The following is a 21,583-nucleotide window of genomic DNA, read 5'->3' on the forward strand; positions in this document are numbered from 1 at the left end:
CTCGTGATGCTACTTGACCAAATAGTAGCGGCTTTGGTCAAGAATACCATCTTATGACTGGGAGAGCGGTGTGCTGACCCCACGCCCCTCCTATCCGCATCCTCCACAGAGGATGACACGGTGGTCAGTAGGCCACTCGTCGCCCGAAGACGGAGTGCAGAGTGTATCTTTCTTCTATCCTCAAGTAAACCAAGAGTCGGACGACAGTGTGCAAAGAGAGCCCTTATGTGCTCCATCCTGGAGGTGCTGCATGTGCAAGTCTACACCACAGATGCTGGCTGATATCAAAGAGTTGCATTTTGCAAATGGTGACACTGAATAAGTGTTTAAGGAGACCAAACAGCTGAGGTCATCAGTCTCCTATTCACCCCTGCCCCCCTCCCCCCACCCCCAACTCCCCCCCACCCCCAACTCCCCCCCACCCCCCACCCTCTAAAGGGCAGATGCAGAGTACCCAATCTGTCTGCACATAGTGTAAATGCTGCATGTAAGTGTGAGAGAGTGTTCTAAATGTTTACGTAGCATGTACCTGAGGCAGGACATGGCAGCCTGCCCACTGTTCACCTAATGTGATGAGAGAAACTGCCTAAAAACCACATCCAGGCCAGCCAACACACCAACCACTTGTACTTAATCGATCATGTGGATTCGATCCAGGGCAATCATACTTCCTTGTCCTGGAAGCAGTCGCTTTAACATGCACGGCCACCAATGGTGGTGCACATAAATATTGGTCACTCTGTGGACTACAGTGATATGAAGATATGAGCTACTCATTGTTTTGGGACTCTTATGTTTAAGAAAGCCACAAAAGTTTGATTAGTGGAAGATTTAATAAATTATAAGAGTTGTTTTAATTTGGGCAAAGCATGTAATCTGCCCCTTGCTATAATTAAATTGCAGAGAGTCAGCATGGTTCTGTCACTACTAAAGATGCATTGAACACCTCCACCTGCCTTAGGGGCATACATCTGCAAGGTATTTGTTGCTGACCAGCATCTGTGGTACAGGTTCACATGCTCAGTACTGCCACAGTGGAACATGTAAGGCCACATTTGACACCATATCAAAGTCTCTTGGTTCATTCTGAGGATGGCTAGAAGGGACAAAGCCAAAAATATTAGTGGTAGAGTATGAATTTGCACAGCTGCATGCTTGAAATCTAATTGATTGTTCATTATGCTGTGATAGCTGACAGTGCACATAAAGTGTACCGAAATTTACCCAGAGGTAGGATTAAATGAAAATTTACTGTGGGGTGTTATATTAAAAGTCTTTTTTTTCCTTTCTAACATTTCTAATACTATTTGTTTAAGGCATTTCAGGAGTGCCAAAACTTCATTATTTACCTAATTATTCCCCACTGAATCAACAAACTTTAATGTCAGTGAGAGACATATTTTGGATACATTCAGTCATTGTCTGTATGTATTCTTTGAATAAAATACAAAGCACCTGCATTTTCTTGTTAGTCAGAAGATATTGTTGTTTTGCATCTTTTATGACTTAGCTTGCTTAGAGTTTGCGCTTGACGAACATTTGTTGCACAAGGAATGTTACTGGTGGTTACGAAAATTTCCCATGAATTGAAATGATCTCCATATTGCGTACAAAGATGCAGCTTATATTCCTTGATGGTGATCATAATTCATTCTCATTCTCACTGGGAAACACATTTTAGTTACCAGGCAATGATGTAGTCAAACCTGTGTTTGATTTTTCACAAAATACATGTTAACAGTGTCTTATTTTGTGGAAAAATGAGTTATTTGAGATTCTGTATTAAGCAGACCAGATAGTCGGAAAAGAGTAGTAACATGTAATTATAAATCAGGCATTATCTCTTTCAAGTGCATTGCCTTAGAGGTGTATATGAGATATCAAGAGATGATGAGATGAGCAAGCATGAATAAATGAAATGGGGAGTAGGCGTATCCTACTTCGTCAAACACTGCCTGCATGGTAGTAAAATAACATCAGAAAGGATACTTATGTGTGGGTCACGAGATGTTGATTCTTGTTGTTGCTGGAAGTTCTGTTATAGTCTTACCCATTTGTTCTCACTCTGTATGCTGACTGTTACATTCAACTTAGAAATTCTTGGCAAAATCGTATCAAAACTACATAAATTGACAGCATATTTTACCAGCATTGTTATTGCCTTCTGTGTCAGTTATATGACTCATTTCTCCTTCTACATTTTATTGTAGTGTAAGTATTTCGTAAGCCTCAACACATGCATTTTATGACAAGGACAGAGTATATGTGATCATAATTTCTTGTGCAGCACTCTCAAAGAAATTTTGAGGTCATTTATATATTGATATTTGAATGATAAAGGTATGGGGTGGTTTATTTTCACCAAGGTGCATTCAAAACACTTAATATAGTGGTGCTCTGATTTACAGTTACCTAACTTAAAAACCTTTTTCTGTTACAGACGTTTAAATCAAGACTATCAGAGCACCTACATTCTGGTGAATTCAGTAGTCATTGGTATATTGCTATTTTCAAGAATATCTTACTGCTGTGACTTCAGAACATTACTCAGTGTTGCAGAAATCAGATCATCCACTCTGTAAATGACAAAAATGGTTATTAATATGGACCAATCTTCAACCCTTTTTTTCAGATATGAAAATGTCCACTTCAATGTACGAAGTTTTCCACTGGAATGAATCTCCTCAACCTGTGGGTACTGCCACTCATCGTGCCCAAAGCATTTCTGGTGTTTATAGCTCTGATTTAGGGGCTCCTCCCCAGAAAAAACTTGATTTAGACTCTACTTTGTCAGTGAAAAAAGATGGAAGTAGCTTTTCAAGTGCCCCCCAAACACCCTCCTCTAATATTGCCAGTATTTTCAGCGGCTCCGCTGGTGGTGAGTTGAGATGTGCAGAGATGCTCACTCCTCTAGTTTTATTCCTGCAAGGCAGAAATCTGCCACCTAATAATTCAATTTGCATGATCTGTAAAATAAGTTCAGTCAGTAGGCATGTACCACAAAATATAATTACATTTAAATCCCTGTTGTGAGCTTTACGTTTTGTTGCTTGGAAGTAATTATTTTACATTTCTTTTATGCTGACATAGTTTGTGTCTTTCTTATTCACCCCATTTCTTTCTTTTTTTTAACTTTTGTAAGAAACTTTATGGCATGTAAAAGAAATATGGAATGAGATTAATGATTGAACTGCTTAAGAATCTGACTGTACTCCACTTTTCTTGTTGTAGATAGGTTGTTTTGTGAATGATTTTTTTCTGCCAGTGTTAATTAAGTTTTAGCTTGTTTTGGAAACAACTTTTTGAACTTTACTATACCATCTGATGAAGAATTGTGTGCTTCTTTCAGTTTTTTGTACGCCTGCCTAGCGTGATGTATGACCTAAATTATCTTGCTTGTTTATGTGTGTAATGTATATGAATGGTTAATGTTTTGGCTTTGCTAACTTGCTATGTGGCATGCACCAACTTTTAATCTGTAATAACTCTCATATATCAACAACAAGAAATACAATATTTTTGATTAGTATAAATGAATTATCGTTACCAGTAAAAGAAACATTAGTATGACAATAGTCACAGCCATATAATGCCATAACATATACTTTTAATGTATACACATTCATAATTAAAATAGCGCCTTCATATCTCAGTTTTGTGAAATATTTGTGTTATTCATTTATTTTGCAGCAATGTTGCGTTATCAATATCACAAAAAATGGAGGAAAGCAAGTACCGTTACTTAGTTGGATAGGTGAAATTGCCCTTATTACAAAACGAAACACAGGGGAGTGTAAAATTGAAGTAATGTTATATCGTGTAACTTATTTTGATATGAAACACATTTATTACCATGAAGCACATTTATATCTACATTATGGGATTGGTCAATCTTGAGCAGTGGGCTGATAAACTCCGAATTGTTATTTGAGTGTGCCTAGTGAATAATGGGAAACTGGGTGTAATATTTAAATATATATGTAATTAATTGATTAGGATTGCATCAGTTCACACCACTGTTGCTAATGAGAACTATTGACATAGGTGAAGAAGCAGATGGACAGCAGCAGAATGCAGCGCAGACCATTGTACGAGTTAATCGACGCAAGACAGATCTGATGCCAACGATACCATCACCTCGTGATACAACACCCAGCTCCAGCAGTCGGCGGGCACCGAGCCGCTCGCCAGGTAGGGCGCTGTCGATGTCTCGTCTGGATGTGCTGTCTCAGCCTCGATTCCCTCGGCGCCAGGTGGCTGTTCCTACACCTGCCCCACGACAGCGCCTGGCATTGGGGTCCTCCCAAAGCATGTCACGTAGCACAGGCCATCTGGCAGCAGTAGGAGCAGACAGTCAGCTACGGCGCATGGATGCTGCACGAAGCATGTCACACTTATGTGGAAATGCACCTCCCGTGCCTCCTCCCCGTACAACACGGGCAGAAAGGTTGCGCCAACAAGCAGCAGGTATGAGAAATACTGGGAGCACGGTTCGACATTATTTTTCTTTGTAATATTCATGCCAAAACTAGCATTATTGACTTTTATATTGACTTCTTAGCCATGGGAGAGTTTATGTGCAGTTACCAGGAATTATAAGTGGTGCCTGAGAGGTTGATCGTACTAGTACCGTTTTCAAATGCATTATGTTAAAAGTTAGAGGGACCCAACATTTGTTGCAAACATAACCAACATTTGTTGCAAACAAATAATGTTGTTCTTGACCCTGTGATGCACAAGCCACCATTTTTTTATGTAGATGAGTCAAGTTGTTATACAGATCAGATGCATATTAAGAAGTAGCACTGTCATTTTCCAGATGCTATTATTTTTCATACCTCGGTTTCTCATATTTTCTGAAATCCTTTTCAGTTTCATTGAAGCTATTATTGGTTCCAATATCTCCTTGTTAAGTATTTTCTTTTACACTTTATCAGAAATAAAATATTTCAACAATATTTTATTTATTTCGGCCCTCTATTACATCAGTTCAAGGTTTTACATGTACATAAATCTTTGAATTACAGTTTACTTAAATAATTATGATAATTATTATAATAATATAAACAACAACAACAACAACAAAAACAACAATAATAATAATAATAATAATAATAATAATAACAATAACAATAATAACAAAAATAGGAGTTAAAGAATAATTTGAGCCAGATTTGCATAAATCTTAAGGTCATTGGTAATAACAACACAGACCAGTAAATAATAATAATAATAATAATAATAATAATAATAATAATAATAATAATAATAGACCCCGTGGAGGCCCGGGAGAAGAATAGGCCTCCGGTATGTTCTGCCAGTCGTAAAAGGCGACGAAAAGAACAAACCACTAATAGGGCTAACCCCCCTTTTAGTGTGATTACTTGGTTCAGGACAGAACTAAAGAAGCCTCGGACAAGTGCCGTCATGGTCGGGGACGACGCTTGAACCCTATGCCCGCCCACAATGGTAACGACACTGCTAGCCAACTGGAAAAGGATTTAAATCCGAATAGAGGTGTTTTGCAGGATATGCTTCCTGCAACCACCCTAGAAGGAAAACAAAGACAGAGGATGAGATGGTCAGATGAAGTTAATCGACACCTCATGTTCTGTTATTACCAAGCAACAAACCTAGGAACCAACACAACTGGATACAGATCACAAGTATACACAACATTTATTACCAGATACCCGGAATTAAAATTTTTAACAGAACAACGACTAGCTGATCAGATCCGTGTAATAATCAAAAATAACAGGATACCCCAGTCAGAATTAGAAAACATCAAACAACAAGTACAACAAATACTGGAACAAAATAATGTGCAATTAGAAGAAGAAGAAGAAGGAGAAAATACAGTAATGGACTCAAACATCCCAGAGAAAACAAACAATGAACAAAACACGTCAATTAAACAATCAGAGGAAAACGAAATCTTAAGACAGCCACCAGAACAAGCACAAATAGAACACGAAGAGAGACACGTGTTAGATATAGAAGAGAAATTTCAGCTGACATATATAGAATACAAAGACACAAATACAGACATTAGACCATTCTTGCATAGACCGCCAAATAACCCACAAGTCGAAACAACAATAAAAACTATCAACACAATCATACACAACAAAATAAATGAAAACACAACTATGGAAGAGTTACAACTACTGGTTTATATAGGAGCACTCACTACACTAAATATACACACTAGGCAGAGATCAGAACAAACCAACACACAGAAGAAACCCACAAAACCAGCATGGCAACACAGGTTACAGATCAGAATAGAAAAACTGAGAAAAGACATCGGACAGCTAACACAATTTATAAGAAATGAAATATCAGACAAAAAACGAAAAAGGTTAGGTAAAATCTCACAACAAGAAGCAATAGAGCAATTAGATGAAAAAAAGCAGAAATTGCAAGCATTGGCCAAACGACTTAGAAGATACAAAAAAAGTGAAAATAGAAGGAAACAAAACCAAACATTCAACACAAACCAAAAGAGATTTTACCAAACAATGGATAACACACACATTAAAATAGACAATCCACCAAACATAACAGACATGGAACACTTCTGGAGCAGCATATGGTCAAACCCGGTACAACATAACAGGCTTGCACGGTGGATACAAGCAGAAACAGACACATACAAGATGATACCACAAATGCCTGAAGTGATAATTTTGCAATATGAAGTCACCCGAGCAATTAATTCTACACACAATTGGAAAGCCCCTGGAAATGATAAAATAGCAAATTACTGGCTAAAGAAGTTCACCTCAACACATTCACATCTAACTAAATTATTTAACAGTTACATTGCAGACCCATACACATTCCCTGATACACTTGCACATGGAATAACCTATCTGAAACCTAAAGATCAAGCAGACACAGCAAACCCAGCTAAATATCGCCCCATAACATGCCTACCAACAATATACAAAATATTAACTTCAGTCATCACACAGAAATTAATGACACATACAACACAGAACAAAATTATAAATGAAGAACAAAAAGGCTGCTGCAAAGGAGCACGAGGATGTAAAGAGCAACTGATAATAGATACAGAGGTGACATATCAAGCTAAAACTAAACAAAGGTCCCTACACTACGCATACATTGATTACCAAAAAGCCTTTGATAGTGTACCCCACTCATGGTTACTACAGATTTTGGAAATATACAAAGTAGATCCTAAATTGATACAGTTTCTAAACACAGTAATGAAAAATTGGAAAACCACACTTAATATCCAAACAAATTCAGATAACATCACATCACAGCCAATACAGATTAAGTGTGGAATATACCAAGGAGACTCATTAAGTCCTTTCTGGTTCTGTCTTGCTCTGAACCCACTATCCAACATGCTAAATAATACAAATTATGGATACAATATTACTGGAACATACCCACACAAAATCACACATTTGCTATACATGGATGATCTAAAACTACTGGCAGCAACAAATCAACAACTCAACCAATTACTAAAGATAACAGAAGTATTCAGCAATGATATAAATATGTCTTTTGGAACAGACAAATGTAAGAAAAATAGCATAGTCAAGGGCAAACACACTAAACAAGAAGATTACATATTGGATAACCACAGCGACTGCATAGAAGCGATGGAAAAAACAGATGCCTATAAATACCTAGGATACAGACAAAAAATAGGAATAGATAATACAAATATTAAAGAAGAACTAAAAGAAAAATATAAACAAAGACTAACAAAAATACTGAAAACAGAATTGACAGCAAGAAACAAGACAAAAGCTATAAATACTTATGCTATACCAGTATTGACCTACTCATTTGGAGTAGTGAAATGGAGTGACACAGACCTAGAAGCACTCAATACACTTACACGATCACAATGCCACAAATATAGAATACATCACATACATTCAGCAACAGAAAGATTCACATTAAGCAGAAAGGAAGGTGGAAGGGGATTTATAGATATAAAAAACCTACATTATGGACAGGTAGACAATTTAAGAAAATTCTTTCTAGAACGAGCAGAAACTAGCAAAATACACAAAGCAATCACTCATATAAATACATCAGCTACACCATTGCAATTTCATAACCACTTCTACAACCCTTTAGATCACATAACATCAACAGATACAAAGAAAGTAAATTGGAAAAAGAAAACACTACACGGCAAGCACCCGTATCATCTAACACAGCCACACATAGATCAAGACACATCCAACACATGGCTAAGAAACGGCAATATATACAGTGAGACGGAAGGATTCATGATCGCAATACAGGATCAAACAATAAACACCAGATATTACAGCAAGCATATTATTAAAGATCCCAATACCACAATAGATAAATGCAGACTTTGCAAACAACAAATAGAAACAGTAGATCACATAACAAGCGGATGTACAATACTAGCAAATACAGAATACCCCAGAAGACATGACAATGTAGCAAAAATAATACATCAACAACTTGCCATAAAACATAAACTAATAAAACAACACGTTCCCACATACAAGTATGCACCACAAAATGTACTGGAGAATGATGAATACAAATTATACTGGAACAGAACGATTATAACAGATAAAACAACACCACATAACAAGCCTGACATCATACTCACCAATAAAAAGAAGAAATTAACACAACTAATTGAAATATCCATACCCAACACAACAAATATACAGAAGAAAACAGGAGAAAAAATTGAAAAATACATCCAACTGGCTGAGGAAGTCAAGGACATGTGGCATCAGGATAAAGTCGACATTATCCCAATTATACTATCAACTACAGGAGTCATACCTCACAATATTCACCAGTACATCAATGCAATACAGCTACATCCAAACATATATATACAACTACAAAAATCTGTAATTATTTATACATGTTCAATTACCCGAAAGTTCCTAAATGCAATATAACATATACCATACAGTTACAAGGAAGTCACGCTTGACCGAGGTCCGCGTCACGTTCCATTTTTAACCAGACTTAAGTCTGAGAAAAAAAAGTCAAAAAGATAATAATAATAGTAGTAGTAGTAGTAGTAGTAGTAGTAGTAGTACAGGGTGGCACATGAAAAACCGGCCCTGAGTACTAGACTACTCATTGGCGCCCGCCTGCTCGTTGACACCCAATTTAAGGAAACATGGGACATTTTTTCAAAGATGTTTCCTATCATTTTCATACGAGCAAAGAGCAGTATACAGGGTTTGGTGACAAGTGACATACTACAAATTCAGTTGAAAATGCAAAACAGGATTGATCCCCATATCTGCATACACCTGCTGTGAGTATGGATATTTGAGCACAAATGGTTCCAAGTCCGAAGAAGTTGGACACATAAATTGTTGCAACAAGTGAATGTCTTGTCAACATATTTTACACTACATAGGGATGAAGCCCTACAGAATGACATGTGTCCAAGGACTGAATTTTACTGTTGGCACTAAACGTGGTAGGAGATGACGTTCACCGGGCATTCGCCATACCCACACCCTGCCATCAGATTGCCACATTATGTACCATGATTCATTGCTCCACACAGTCTTTTTCCACTGTTCAGTTGTCCAATGTTTATACTCCTTACACCAAGCAAGGCGTCATTTGGTATTTACTGGCGTGATGTGTGGCTTATGAGCAGCCATTCGACCATGAAATCCAAGTTTTCTCACCTCCCACCTAACTGTCATAGTACTTGCAGTGGATCCTGGTGCAGTTTGGAATTCCTGTGTGATGGTCTGGATAGAAGACTGCCTGTTACACATTACGACTCTCTTCAAGTGTCGGCAGTCTGTCAGTCAACAAATGTGGTTGGCCTGTATGCTTTTGTGCTGTCCATGTCCCTTCACGTTTCCACTTCATTATCGCATTGGAAACAGTGGACCTAGGGATGTTTAGGAGTGTGAAAATCTTGCGTACAGACGTATGAGACATGTAACAACCGATCACCTGACCACGTTCGAAGTCCGCAAGTTACGCGGAGCGCCCCATTCTGCTCTTTCACGATGTCTAATGACTACTGAGGTTGCTGATATGGAGTACCTGGCAGTAGGTGGCAGAGCAATGCACCTAATATGAAAAATGTATGTTTCTGGGGTGTCCGGATACTTTTGATCACATAGTGTAGTAACTTATATAATTTGTATCTAGGATATGGTTGGTGTGATCAGTTCTATTTATGTCATTGCATTAAGAGCCAACATCACTCATAAAATAGATAAAACACAATGATATAACCACTCTGGCATTTACAAAAGGTCGTAAACCCTACATTGGACAGACAGGCAGATCATTTAAAATGAGATATAGAGAACACGTAAACTGGAGCAAAAATAACATTTCAGCTTTCGGCACACACCTCAGAGGGAATGAATGCTATGTTGAAAATATCAAAAGAACTCTCACTGTTTTACGTAATGTCTTCAAAGGTCAATTAATGGACATTTTAAAAGAAATGCAAATGTACATTCTCACTACTAAGCACAGACAACAAATGCTAAATGAGCAAACAGAATTGTGCAGCAAAAAATTCATAAAAAATTTCTATAGCACCTTAATCAGCATATTAAAGACACTCCATCCTGCATTAATCACCAAATCAATACTACAAACTATACACTGAAAATTATAATGGCACAGCAATACTATTGTATGTGGATCCCATTGAAATATTAGCGAAACAATATGTTCCCTCGTAAATACTTTTGAAAAGGAAGTGGAATGTTATTGTACAACTGCCATGTGATGGAAAACTGTGTCTACATGGAACTTAGTTAGTGATATTACGAAATAAGTTGGCTATATCATAGATTATATAAAACCTTATAACAAAATTTTTTGCATCAACATCTGTAACAAATATGACAACACCTATGATAAATAAGCCAGTGTGACACACAGCATAATTCACTAAGAACAAATGTTCCATTATGTATACAATATTGTTGTCATGTGGATCACATCATACTGGATAATGAAGATAACGCAATTAAGAGCAATATGTATTATGCAAATACATTAACGTAATACTGTAAGGTGTAACTAGATCTGTGAATTTTTTTTTAAACAGATATGAGATACAGACAGTGGGAAAATGCTCATATTGAGCACGGAAAGATGAAAATGCTCCTGTTTAAAAGACTCTGACTGAAAAGTGGGGCACCAGCTGCCTCATTCTACCTTCCTCAACATCTTTAAAAGTTTTCCAAACGGTTTTGGCATGTGAACATATTTAACCCTTTTTAACGTGGAACTCACCTCTCACGCCCACAAGCTCCCATAACTGTAACATACTGACACCTAGTAGTCCATCAATGTAAGTCGCTCATACCCATTCTCTCTCGTATGCCCATTCTCACCCACTCACTCAGCCCAATACATTGTCATTATCTCCTCGTGTCTCTCTGTCACAGTCTCCCATCTTGCAGGCACAGTCTCCTTTGTTCCGTACTACTGCTAATACTACTACTACAACTACCACCACCACCACCACCACCACCACCACCACCTCCTCCTCTCACTTTCACTGTCTCCCTCTTGCTCTCGTATTGCTATTATCTCATTCTTTCCTTTGCACTGCTGCTGTCTGTTCTTGCTGTCACTATCTGTCTCTTCCTCATTGTCATTATCATAGAATCTGTCTGTCATTATTACTGGCTCTCTCCCACTCCCACTTTCTCCTTCTCTTTATTCCTCTCTCACTGGCATAATCTCACTCTTTTCCTAGCACTGTTCTATCACTGTCAACTACGTTCCACTGCCACTGTATCCCTCTCTTTCTCTCCCATTTCAATTGCCATTGTCTCCTTTGCTCTTCCTATATACACTGGACTCGCATTCGGGAGGACGACGGTTCAATCCCACGTCCAGCCATCCAGATTTAGGTTTTCCGTGATTTCCCTAAATCACTCCAGGCAAATGCCAGGATGGTTCCTCTGAAAGGGCACAGCCGACTTCCTTCCCAATCCTTCCCTAATCCGATGAGACCAATGACCACGCTGTCTGGTCTCCTTCCCCAAACTAACCAACCAATCTTCCTATATCACAACCACTGCATACTATCTTCCAGTATTTATTCCTTTTCCATCTCTCTCCTGCTGCCACTATCTGCTTCCCCCTAAGCATAAAAAAAATGTGAGTATGTTTGCATGCCATAATTTGTTGGAAAAGTTTTAAAGGCTCTGAGGAAGGTAAAATGAGGCAGCTGGTACTCCACTTGTCAGTCAGTCTTTCAAACTGCATCATATTTGCCTTGCTCCAATAGGAACATTTTTCCACTGGGTCCCTTCTTTTCCCTGCTACAGCAGGACATGTCACACATACATATATGAAAAGAACTTTACAGGGTAGTAATATTTTGATAGTTTTCTTGTGTGAAACTGAAATAATGCAAAACTAATTTTACACCTCAGACCGGATTTTATGACAACAGTAATTTTGCATGTGCTTCAGAACTACAAGATGGGGTTCCCAGAACCCTTCTGATTATAACAGAGCCACTTTACAGCCTATTTCTCTGTGCTGCATCACTTTATAAACTACATTTTCACCTCACCGCGGATTTTTTTTGTGTGTGTGTGTGTGTGTGTGTGTGTGTGTGTGTGTGTGTGTGTGTGTGTGTGTGTGTGTGTGTGCGTACAAGTAAGGTAACTTTGAACCTCTGTATCTTGAGAATGGATAGAGATATCAAGAAAATTTCAGCCATTTGCTGTGCTTAGCCGTCTCGGAATCCCTGGTTCAGTTTTGGTATGCAAAAACTGTTGTGGGTTGGCAGGAGAGCCAACACCGGTCTGAGAGGAAGCCGAAAGGCATGCGTTTTAGCTCACGCAGGCTGGCGTGAGGTCTGGAACAGGACAAGGAAATTAGACTGTCGCAAAAAAGGGCGTAGCTGGTGGAATACTTAACTTTAATCCGTAAATGGTGAATGTCGCTCTTGACGGTACATGTTTTACAGCATCAATAGTAACTGGTAATGGTGCCTTGCTAGGTCGTAGCAAATGACATAGCTGAAGGCTATGCTAACTATCGTCTCGGCAAATGAGAGCGTATTTTGTCAGTGAACCATCGCTAGCAAAGTCGGCTGTACAACCGGGGCAAGTGCTAGGAAGTCTCTCTAGACCTGCCGTGTGGCGGCGCTCAGTCTGCCATGTTTTTGTGGTATTTCTTTATAATGGATAAAGATTTTTGAAACTGGAAAGATAACACTTCTAAATAAATGCCTAGAGAATATACTGTTAAAATTTGAGCAATTTGTTGCAGTTAGTTATGTAGATATCTCCTGCTGACAGTGAAAAAATTGTGAAAAATAGTGAAATTTTTTTTCAGGTTTTCCCAGGAACTCCCCATGAACTAAATGGTGCCTCCATAAGCCCAAACCCCTCAAAGCTCACTATAGACCATATTTAATGCAGAAATAACCAACTGATTTGTTCCATTTGCCCAAGCTGGAGGAAGTGTGTAATATTTGAACTTTGACCTTGTATTGTGCAATAGTTACAGTAAGATGATCGTTCTGTTGTGTATACAAATGGTCCGTAGCCCAAGGGCTATCAAAAACACTTGGCACTACCTTTCTATCATCAATAGAATTTTTGGTATGAGCCACAGAAAAATCCTGTTTTTTACATGCGGAATTTCCCTACATATTGGTAGTGCATGCTATCGTATACATACTGATTTAAGTGTGATGACATAAATAGAACTGTACGCACCAGCCATATCCTGAATACAAATGCATAACTAGTTACAATGTGAACCATTTTACCACTGATACCTTTTTATCCACATCCACCCATAACAAATTTTGTTCTCTGTAATAGGGGTCTTGTGAAAATGGGCAAAGCCCTAAACTAGTCAGCTAGTAAATGAACAGCAGCTTAAGTGTTAAAATGTATTTTCTTCAATATTTGAGAGCTGCAAAATGCAACATACTGAAACTTATGTATTCTAATATGCAGAGAGAGAGAGAGAGAGAGAGAGAGAGAGAGAGAGAGAGAGAGAGAGTGTGGTGTGTGTGTGTGTGTGTGTGTGTGTGTGTGTGTTGTAATAAAATAAACTTAGCTTGTGTATAAAAATAGTGTTGATATCTAAAATCCTTAGAGGCTAACCAATATAATGACTTCAGACTATTCAGGAAATGGTCCTCTTTAGAGACCATACTTGAAGACTGACATTGTAAATAAATTCCATAGTTTATGAGTGAAACATCACAAAAATACAGAACATTCAGTTATTTGTGCTGATAATGTTAGAATTCACCCAGTTAATAAATCCACCATTCTGAGAGAAAACTTGTATGCAGCCTCAAAAGGTAACACAGCAGATAAAATATTAGTTTATAGCAGATGAAAAAATTGGGCATGCTCATCAACCTTATGACGTCTATATAACACTTCCTTCTTTTTTCAAATTGTAGAAAGGGGTTAACATGGTACTGGATGACAGAGAATGTGAGACTGGAATATAATACCTCAGTTGTCAGACCAGTCAGGAATTTTACAGGTATAGGTGGTGGCAGTATGCATTTGCTATTGAAGGCAGTCACACGTTCAAATATAAAGCTGTTATACTTTCAATGACTACTCGTATTGTAAGGAGTGTCTGAGCAGTGTACACTGAGTATTTATCTCTGGAGACAAAGATGTGGACCCCTAATGAAATCAATGAAACATGTATGTGCCAGGCAGAGTTGTGGGGGTGGAAATACAATTGGATTCAATAGCCATGTTAGAAAGTTGATATAAAATCAGAGAGATATTAATCACAGATTTAAGCAAAGTCAAACCCTGTTTTACAAACAAAATCTAAATGAAACCAAAGTCAGTGCAAGGAGCATTCTGGAATTTCAAACTAAAATTTTGCCAATCGATTTGACCAAAAAATCCTAATAAGTTTTAATTTTATGTGAAGTCAGCAACTGGATCAAAATCAGCTATTCAGTCACCAAATGGCCGTAATGGCACTGAAATTAAAGGTGAGAAAGAGAAAACAAATACTGAATTAGGTCTTCTGAAATGGTTTCACTGCATAAGATTCTAATAAGCTTATCATTTTAAATGTTCACATGAACACTGAAATGCCATAAGTTTTTGAAAGTAATTGTGGAGTAGAAGATGAACTAAAATCACTCTAGAGTGGAACTTGCTTACCCTCTAGCAGTAGTTTGCTGTGTATTATTGGAGCAGCAATTGAAAAAAGCTGTATGCCACTCAGTTTTTGTCATAGGACAGCTACACACAATTGTAGGAATATACCTATGATGCCAGTCTGACCTGTTTGTATAGCATAACATGCAATACAATACTGTAGAAGACAGGAAGGTGAGCCAGACCAGGATCAAATCTGTTCAGCAGATTGACTGTGGCTAGTGCACAGGCTAGCACAAGTGTGGTTTTTAGGCAGTTTCCTATTTTGGTTTAGGCAAATACTGGACTGCTCCTGACTTTCCATATCAGAAAATGTGGGGTGGAAACAGTTAAAATTCACTCACATGCAAAATAAAGTTTACACGCCTCACAAACAGGTGGCACAAATGACTTCACTCTCTTGCGTACCCGATGACTGCGGTGACTGGTAGGGTGTATGGCTGGTTCAAATGGCTCTGAGCACTATGACACTTAACATCTGAGGTCATCAGTCCCCTTGAACTTAGAACTGCTTAAACCTAACTAACCTAAGGACATCACACACATCCATGCCCGAGGCAGGATTCGAACCTGCGACCGTAGTGGTCACGCAGTTCCAGACTGAAGTGCCTAGAACCGCACGGCCACACCGGCCGGCGTGTATGGCTGTGAAGTTAAATAAAAATAAAGTTCAAGTACAGGGGACATCACAACTAAAAATTGGGGAAAACACTAATGAATAGTAGAAAGAGATCTCCAAAGTCAATTTGTTGTAGGATTATGGAACGCACTTTAAGCTTGTGACCTTATTGCAAAAAAAATTTCCTTAAAAGACATGGGTTCTGTTCACAGAGAAATTGCAAAACACAGCTCACCCTATTTGTTCATAAAGTCCAGAGAACTGTAGACAATGACACACTGATGTTGTGTTCCTTGGTGTTCAGAACACATTCATTAAAGTTCTACACTGTTAATTAATGAACAACGGATGACCTTACAAAGTTGGGCTAAATTTGTGATTACATTGAAGACTTCCTGGAAGACGTAAATCCACTTGATGATAACAACAGGTTTAAGGGTACTTTTGGTAGTATTCTGAAGGAAACGTTAAGGACCATTATTGTTAACAAAAGACACTGTCTGACATAGTTGGACGCAAGTGTAACTTCAGATACATACACACCCATCAGTTGGAATGTAAATGACTGAGCTACAATTATCTGTGACACATAGACTGACCACCAGCGTGCATTAGTGTTGTTTGAGTTTAGTGTAGTTACCAGATCTTGTAGACTATATAAGGGGCGTGAACAGTGTCAGATGTTGAATGATCTCTGTAAATGATATGGAGATGCCACATACTCATTTGAGGCAGCATTATCAGCAGCTGATGCAGTTGCAAAGGGGCCTCATTCTGGGTCTCTATTTGCCCAACTGGTAAAGTTGTGCAGTATCCAGATTTGTGGGACCTTCGGATATGACAGTGGTCTAATGTTGGATTATATGGGATTGTGAGAACAGGTGCACTAGTTATCAAGGTTCCAGTTGACACCCTCTGACCACCACAAGGGAGGATCTCTGTATTATGTACCAAGCACTTGTAACTCCTTCGCATCTGCCCCAGTCACTCGGGAACAAGTAATGTACTCATTGCAACAATCTGCATCATACCGCACCTTTGGTTGCAGACTTGCAGCAGCCGGACTAGGGAATTACCACCCGTTCATTGGCTACCATTGACACCACAACACAAAAACAACTGTGTTTGGAGTGGTGATGTGATTGTGATGTATGGACTGCTGATGAATTGCATCATATCATGTTCAGCAGTGAATTACAGGTCTGCATTACCCAGGAGAGCATCATCAGCAAGTATGGCTGCAATCTGTGGAGGTTCCATTCTTCCAATGTTTTGGAGAGGCTCAGGGATATTACTGCTATTGTCTGGTGTGGAGAGCAGACAAACAAAAATTACACGAAGCGAAATGTAGTGTGAGGAGGGCTATGCGAGAGGCGTTCAATGAATTCGAAAGTAAAGTTCTATGTACTGACTTGGCAAAAAATTCTAAGAAATTTTGGTCTTATGTCAAAGCGGTAGGTGGATCAAAACAAAATGTCCAGACACTCTGTGACCAAAATGGTACTGAAACAGAGGATGACAGACTAAAGGCCGAAATACTAAATGTCTTTTTCCAAAGTTGTTTCATAGGGGAAGATTGCACTGTAGTTCCTTCTCTAGATTGTCGCACAGATGGCAAAATGGTAGATATCGAAATAGACGACAGAGGGATAGAGAAACAATTAAAATCGCTCAAAAGAGGAAAGGCCACTGGACCTGATGGGATACCAGTTCAATTTTACACAGAGTACGCAAAGGAACTTGCCCCCCTTCTTGCAGCAGTGTACCGTAGGTCTCTAGAAGAGCGTAGCGTTCCAAAGGATTGGAAAAGGGCACAGGTCATCCCCGTTTTCAAGAAGGGACGTCGAACAGATGTGCAGAACTATAGACCTATATCTCTAACGTCGATCAGTTGTAGAATTTTGGAACACGTATTGTGTTAGAGTATAATGACTTTTCTGGAGACTAGAAATCTACTCTGTAGGAATCAGCATGGGTTTCGAAAAAGACGGTCATGTGAAACCCAGCTCGCGCTATTCGTCCACGAGACTCAGAGGGCCATAGACACGGGTTCACAGGTAGATGCCATGTTTCTTGACTTCCGCAAGGCGTTCGATACAGTTCCCCACAGTCGTTTAATGAACAAAGTAAGAGCATATGGACTATCAGACCAATTGTGTGATTGGATTCAGGAGTTCCTAGATAACAGGACGCAGCATGTTATTCTCAATGGAGAGAAGTCTTCCGAAGTAAGAGTGATTTCAGGTGTGCCGCAGGGGAGTGTCATAGGACCGTTGCTATTCACAATATACATAAATGACCTGGTGGATGACATCGGAAGTTCACTGAGGCTTTTTGAAGATGATGCTGTGGTGTATCGAGAGGTTGTAACAATGGAAAATTGTACTGAAATGCAGGAGGATCTGCAGCGAATTGACGCATGGTGCAGGGAATGGCAATTGAATCTCAATGTAGACAAGTGTAATGTGCTACGAATACACAGAAAGATAGATCCTTTATCATTTAGCTACAAAATAGCAAGTCAGCAACTGGAAGCTGTTAATACCATAAATTATCTGGGAGTACGCATTAGGAGTGATTTAAAATGGAATGATCATATATTGTTGATCGTCGGTAAAGCAGATGCCAGACTGAGATTCATTGGAAGAATCCTAAGGAAATGCAATCCGAAAACAAAGGAAGTAGGGTACAGTACGCTTGTTCGCCCACTGCTTGAATACTGCTCAGCAGTGTGGGATCCGTACCAGATAGGGTTGATACAAGACAGAGAGAAGATCCAACGGAGAGCAGCGCGCTTCGTTACAGGATCATTTAGTAATCGCGAAAGCGTTACGGAGATGATAGATAAACTCCAGTGGAAGACTCTGCAGGAGAGACGCTCAGTAGCTCGGTACGGGCTTTTGTCAAAGTTTCGAGAACATACCTTCACTGAAGAGTCAAGCAGTATATTGCTCCCTCCTACGTATATCTCGCGAAGAGACCCTGAGGATAAAATCAGAGAGATTAGAGCCCACACAGAGGCATACCGACAATCCTTCTTTCCATGAACAATACGAGACTGGAATAGAAAGGAGAACCGATAGAGGTACTGAAGGTACCCTCCGCCACACACCGTAGGGTGGCTTGCGGAGTATGGATGTAGATGTAGATGTAGATGTAGATGAGCATCAGGTATGACTACAGATCACAGTTTGTAGTGACTGAGGGAACTGTGCCGCCTTATCAGTACATCAAGGGCATCCTGCATCTTCATGTGTTACCTCTCATATGCTGGTATTATGATGCCATTTTTCAAAAGATCAGTGCTCCTACACACATTTCACATGGGTCTATGAACTGTCTGTGTGTGTTGAGGTACTCCCATGGTCATCATTATCTCTAGATCTGCCCCCAATAGAACATATGTGTAACTCAACTCTGCCCCAGAATCCTTATCCAGAATTTCAAGCACCAATTAAACAATTTTGTACCAGCGTGTCTCAGGAGAGAATACATTGGTTTTATGTAATCCTTCCTAACTGAATCAGTGCATGCATCCAGACCAGAGGGGATGCAATGTCATACTGATAAGATGGGTGCTACTCCCTTTGTAAATTTGATATGATTTTGTAATCACTGAAATAACATCACATACCCTCTCAGCTTTTAAAGTTTTTGTCAGGCAGTGTAATACAGACATATTTAGTGGTATGCAAGTGCACACACTCATGGCTGTGTGTGTGTGTGTGTGTGTGTGTGTGTGTGTGTGTGTGTGTGTGTGTGTTAGTGGGCGCGCGCGCACATACGCACCTGCACCCGCATTGTTTCTGACCACAACTTAAACACTAGAAGACAATTATGTCTGTTGTGATTCATCCTCATAGACATAACTATTGTCTGTTATTGATTTTCCGTCCTTATTAATGTCATATTCTGGAATGAGCATCATTAATGAGAAAGGCCATTCTTCATCTGAAAATAGAAACATGAAAGAAGACAATCATTCAAACTGATATACACTGATGGCTCCAGCAAAAGTGCTACCTGTTTATGGAAATATTCTACCAACAATTTACGCAACATCATGTGTCATGTACAGAAAAGTCGGAAGAAGAGGTGGTCTTCTGTGCATATGCTATTAAAATGTTTTGGAAGTCAAGCAAATTCGTGCACATTTATATTCTTATCATAGTGTAATTATTTAAAGATGATGTCGCAAAATGACCAATTTTTAGGGTTTAGATTGGTAGCACAGTTACTACTATTGTTCCTCATATAACATTCTACATTCAGAAATTGGCTGTCATTTAATTTTATTTACAGTATTGATGATGTAATATAAAGTAATGCTTTTTCAGCCAGTTGCCTTCAATTTATTGAAAAAATAGAAATAAATAATTTCGAACCTTGATCCCAGTTTATAATATTTTTGTGTTAGCATGATAACTGTAGTGCAGAAGTGCAGCTTACAGCTGAACTCTAACAGTGAAAGTAATGCTTCTATGTTGAGGATAGTGTTCCGTGCATTTCTAGAATAGTGTGTTGGTGCTCTGTGAGTGTATTGTTTTGTGGGGTGTATGTGAAAACACTAGATATGTTTTAAAAAAAGCAGGGTTGTCTCACTGTTTCAAAAGTGCAAAATTGTTTTTTTTTTAATTATTTGATTGCCTGCATTATTAGCTATTTGTAATGGATTACTAGACAGGCTTCTTTTAAGCAGCTGATAAAAGCTGATAATTTTCCTGTAAGCTTTTATCAAACCTTACAACATAGCCGCATATGTTGATGAATAGTTAACCTAGAACACCATCTGCACCTGAAAGTAATCTTGCTAGAAATGCTCATGGTGCATAACAGAATAGTATTGTGGTATTGTAGCTGCTTTTTACTGCAGTTTTGGTTTCCTTAGTTCGTTTTCTTGTTACTTTAGAATTGACATTTAGTGTATTAGTACACTACTAACTGTTTTGGTGTATAAATTTAATGCTAATTACATAAAGCATGCTAAAAATAGATACTGTGGCTAAATGCTAGGTAGAAATATGCATAAATCTCATGTTTGCAGTAAGAAACTCCCAGTACTGATACTGTCAGAATGATTATTTGCCTGTTGCGAGAAAAATAAAATTATATATGGGACACTGTAGGCCATTAGGGGCCACTAATTTGTAATCTAGTTAGGTACCATGTTTCTACCAATAATGTTGTTTCTCATTTTCTGCAGACCCTAAGACGGAATTGTTTTTGTAGCACGTTCAGAACAATACACACCAATATCTTGACAACAATAATTTGAAACATGTTTTACTTATGTAGGCCGACAGTCATGTTAAAACAGAAGTTTTGTTTACAGACACCCAGTATGAGTGTAGGGGGAAGAGTGTGATATGATGATAAATTATGCATTACATTCTTTTATCACTTTTGCATCCCTTCATATTAGTCAAGCTGGTGTCATATGGAAACGCTTGTTTCGTGGATGTACTGTTGTACACAATGAAATTCTAGCATTACTATCACTTAGTAAACTATTGAAATGAAAGAACTGATACTATGAAGTCATAATACTGTTGCAGAAATGATAAATTTCTCAACAAAACTGTAAGGCATGTCCTGTATTCTGTTGAATTTATTGTACTAGAGATTGAAGGCAATTCTGCTGAAACATGAATATTAAGCACATAGAAGTGGTTCACACAAAAAAATAGTGTTTATATTACTTTTTCACACATAAATATTTTTGCAACAAAACACCAAAATTTAATGACCAGTTAGTGATGGCACTTCTTTTTCTCAGAATGTGGCTTGT

The 21,583-nt window shown here is 38.6% G+C and overlaps 1 protein-coding gene across 21 annotated transcripts in view; it reads left to right on the top strand.

Moving 5' to 3' along the window:
- Positions 1-21,583, top strand: part of LOC126183251 (ensconsin-like) — a 413,080-nt gene that overhangs the window by 332,474 nt on the left and 59,023 nt on the right. For 19 of the 21 annotated variants that reach the window (XM_049925054.1, XM_049925062.1, XM_049925063.1 and 16 more), the window contains 2 exons: positions 2,633-2,878; positions 4,045-4,467. In XM_049925054.1, the coding sequence (XP_049781011.1) occupies positions 2,633-2,878; positions 4,045-4,467 (669 nt within the window). The remainder of the gene's footprint in view (positions 1-2,632; positions 2,879-4,044; positions 4,468-21,583) is intronic. The other 2 variants (XM_049925067.1, XM_049925066.1) reach the window with 2 other exon arrangements.

Source organism: Schistocerca cancellata, chromosome 4 (assembly GCF_023864275.1).
Source record: "Schistocerca cancellata isolate TAMUIC-IGC-003103 chromosome 4, iqSchCanc2.1, whole genome shotgun sequence".
Lineage (NCBI taxonomy): Eukaryota > Metazoa > Arthropoda > Insecta > Orthoptera > Acrididae > Schistocerca > Schistocerca cancellata.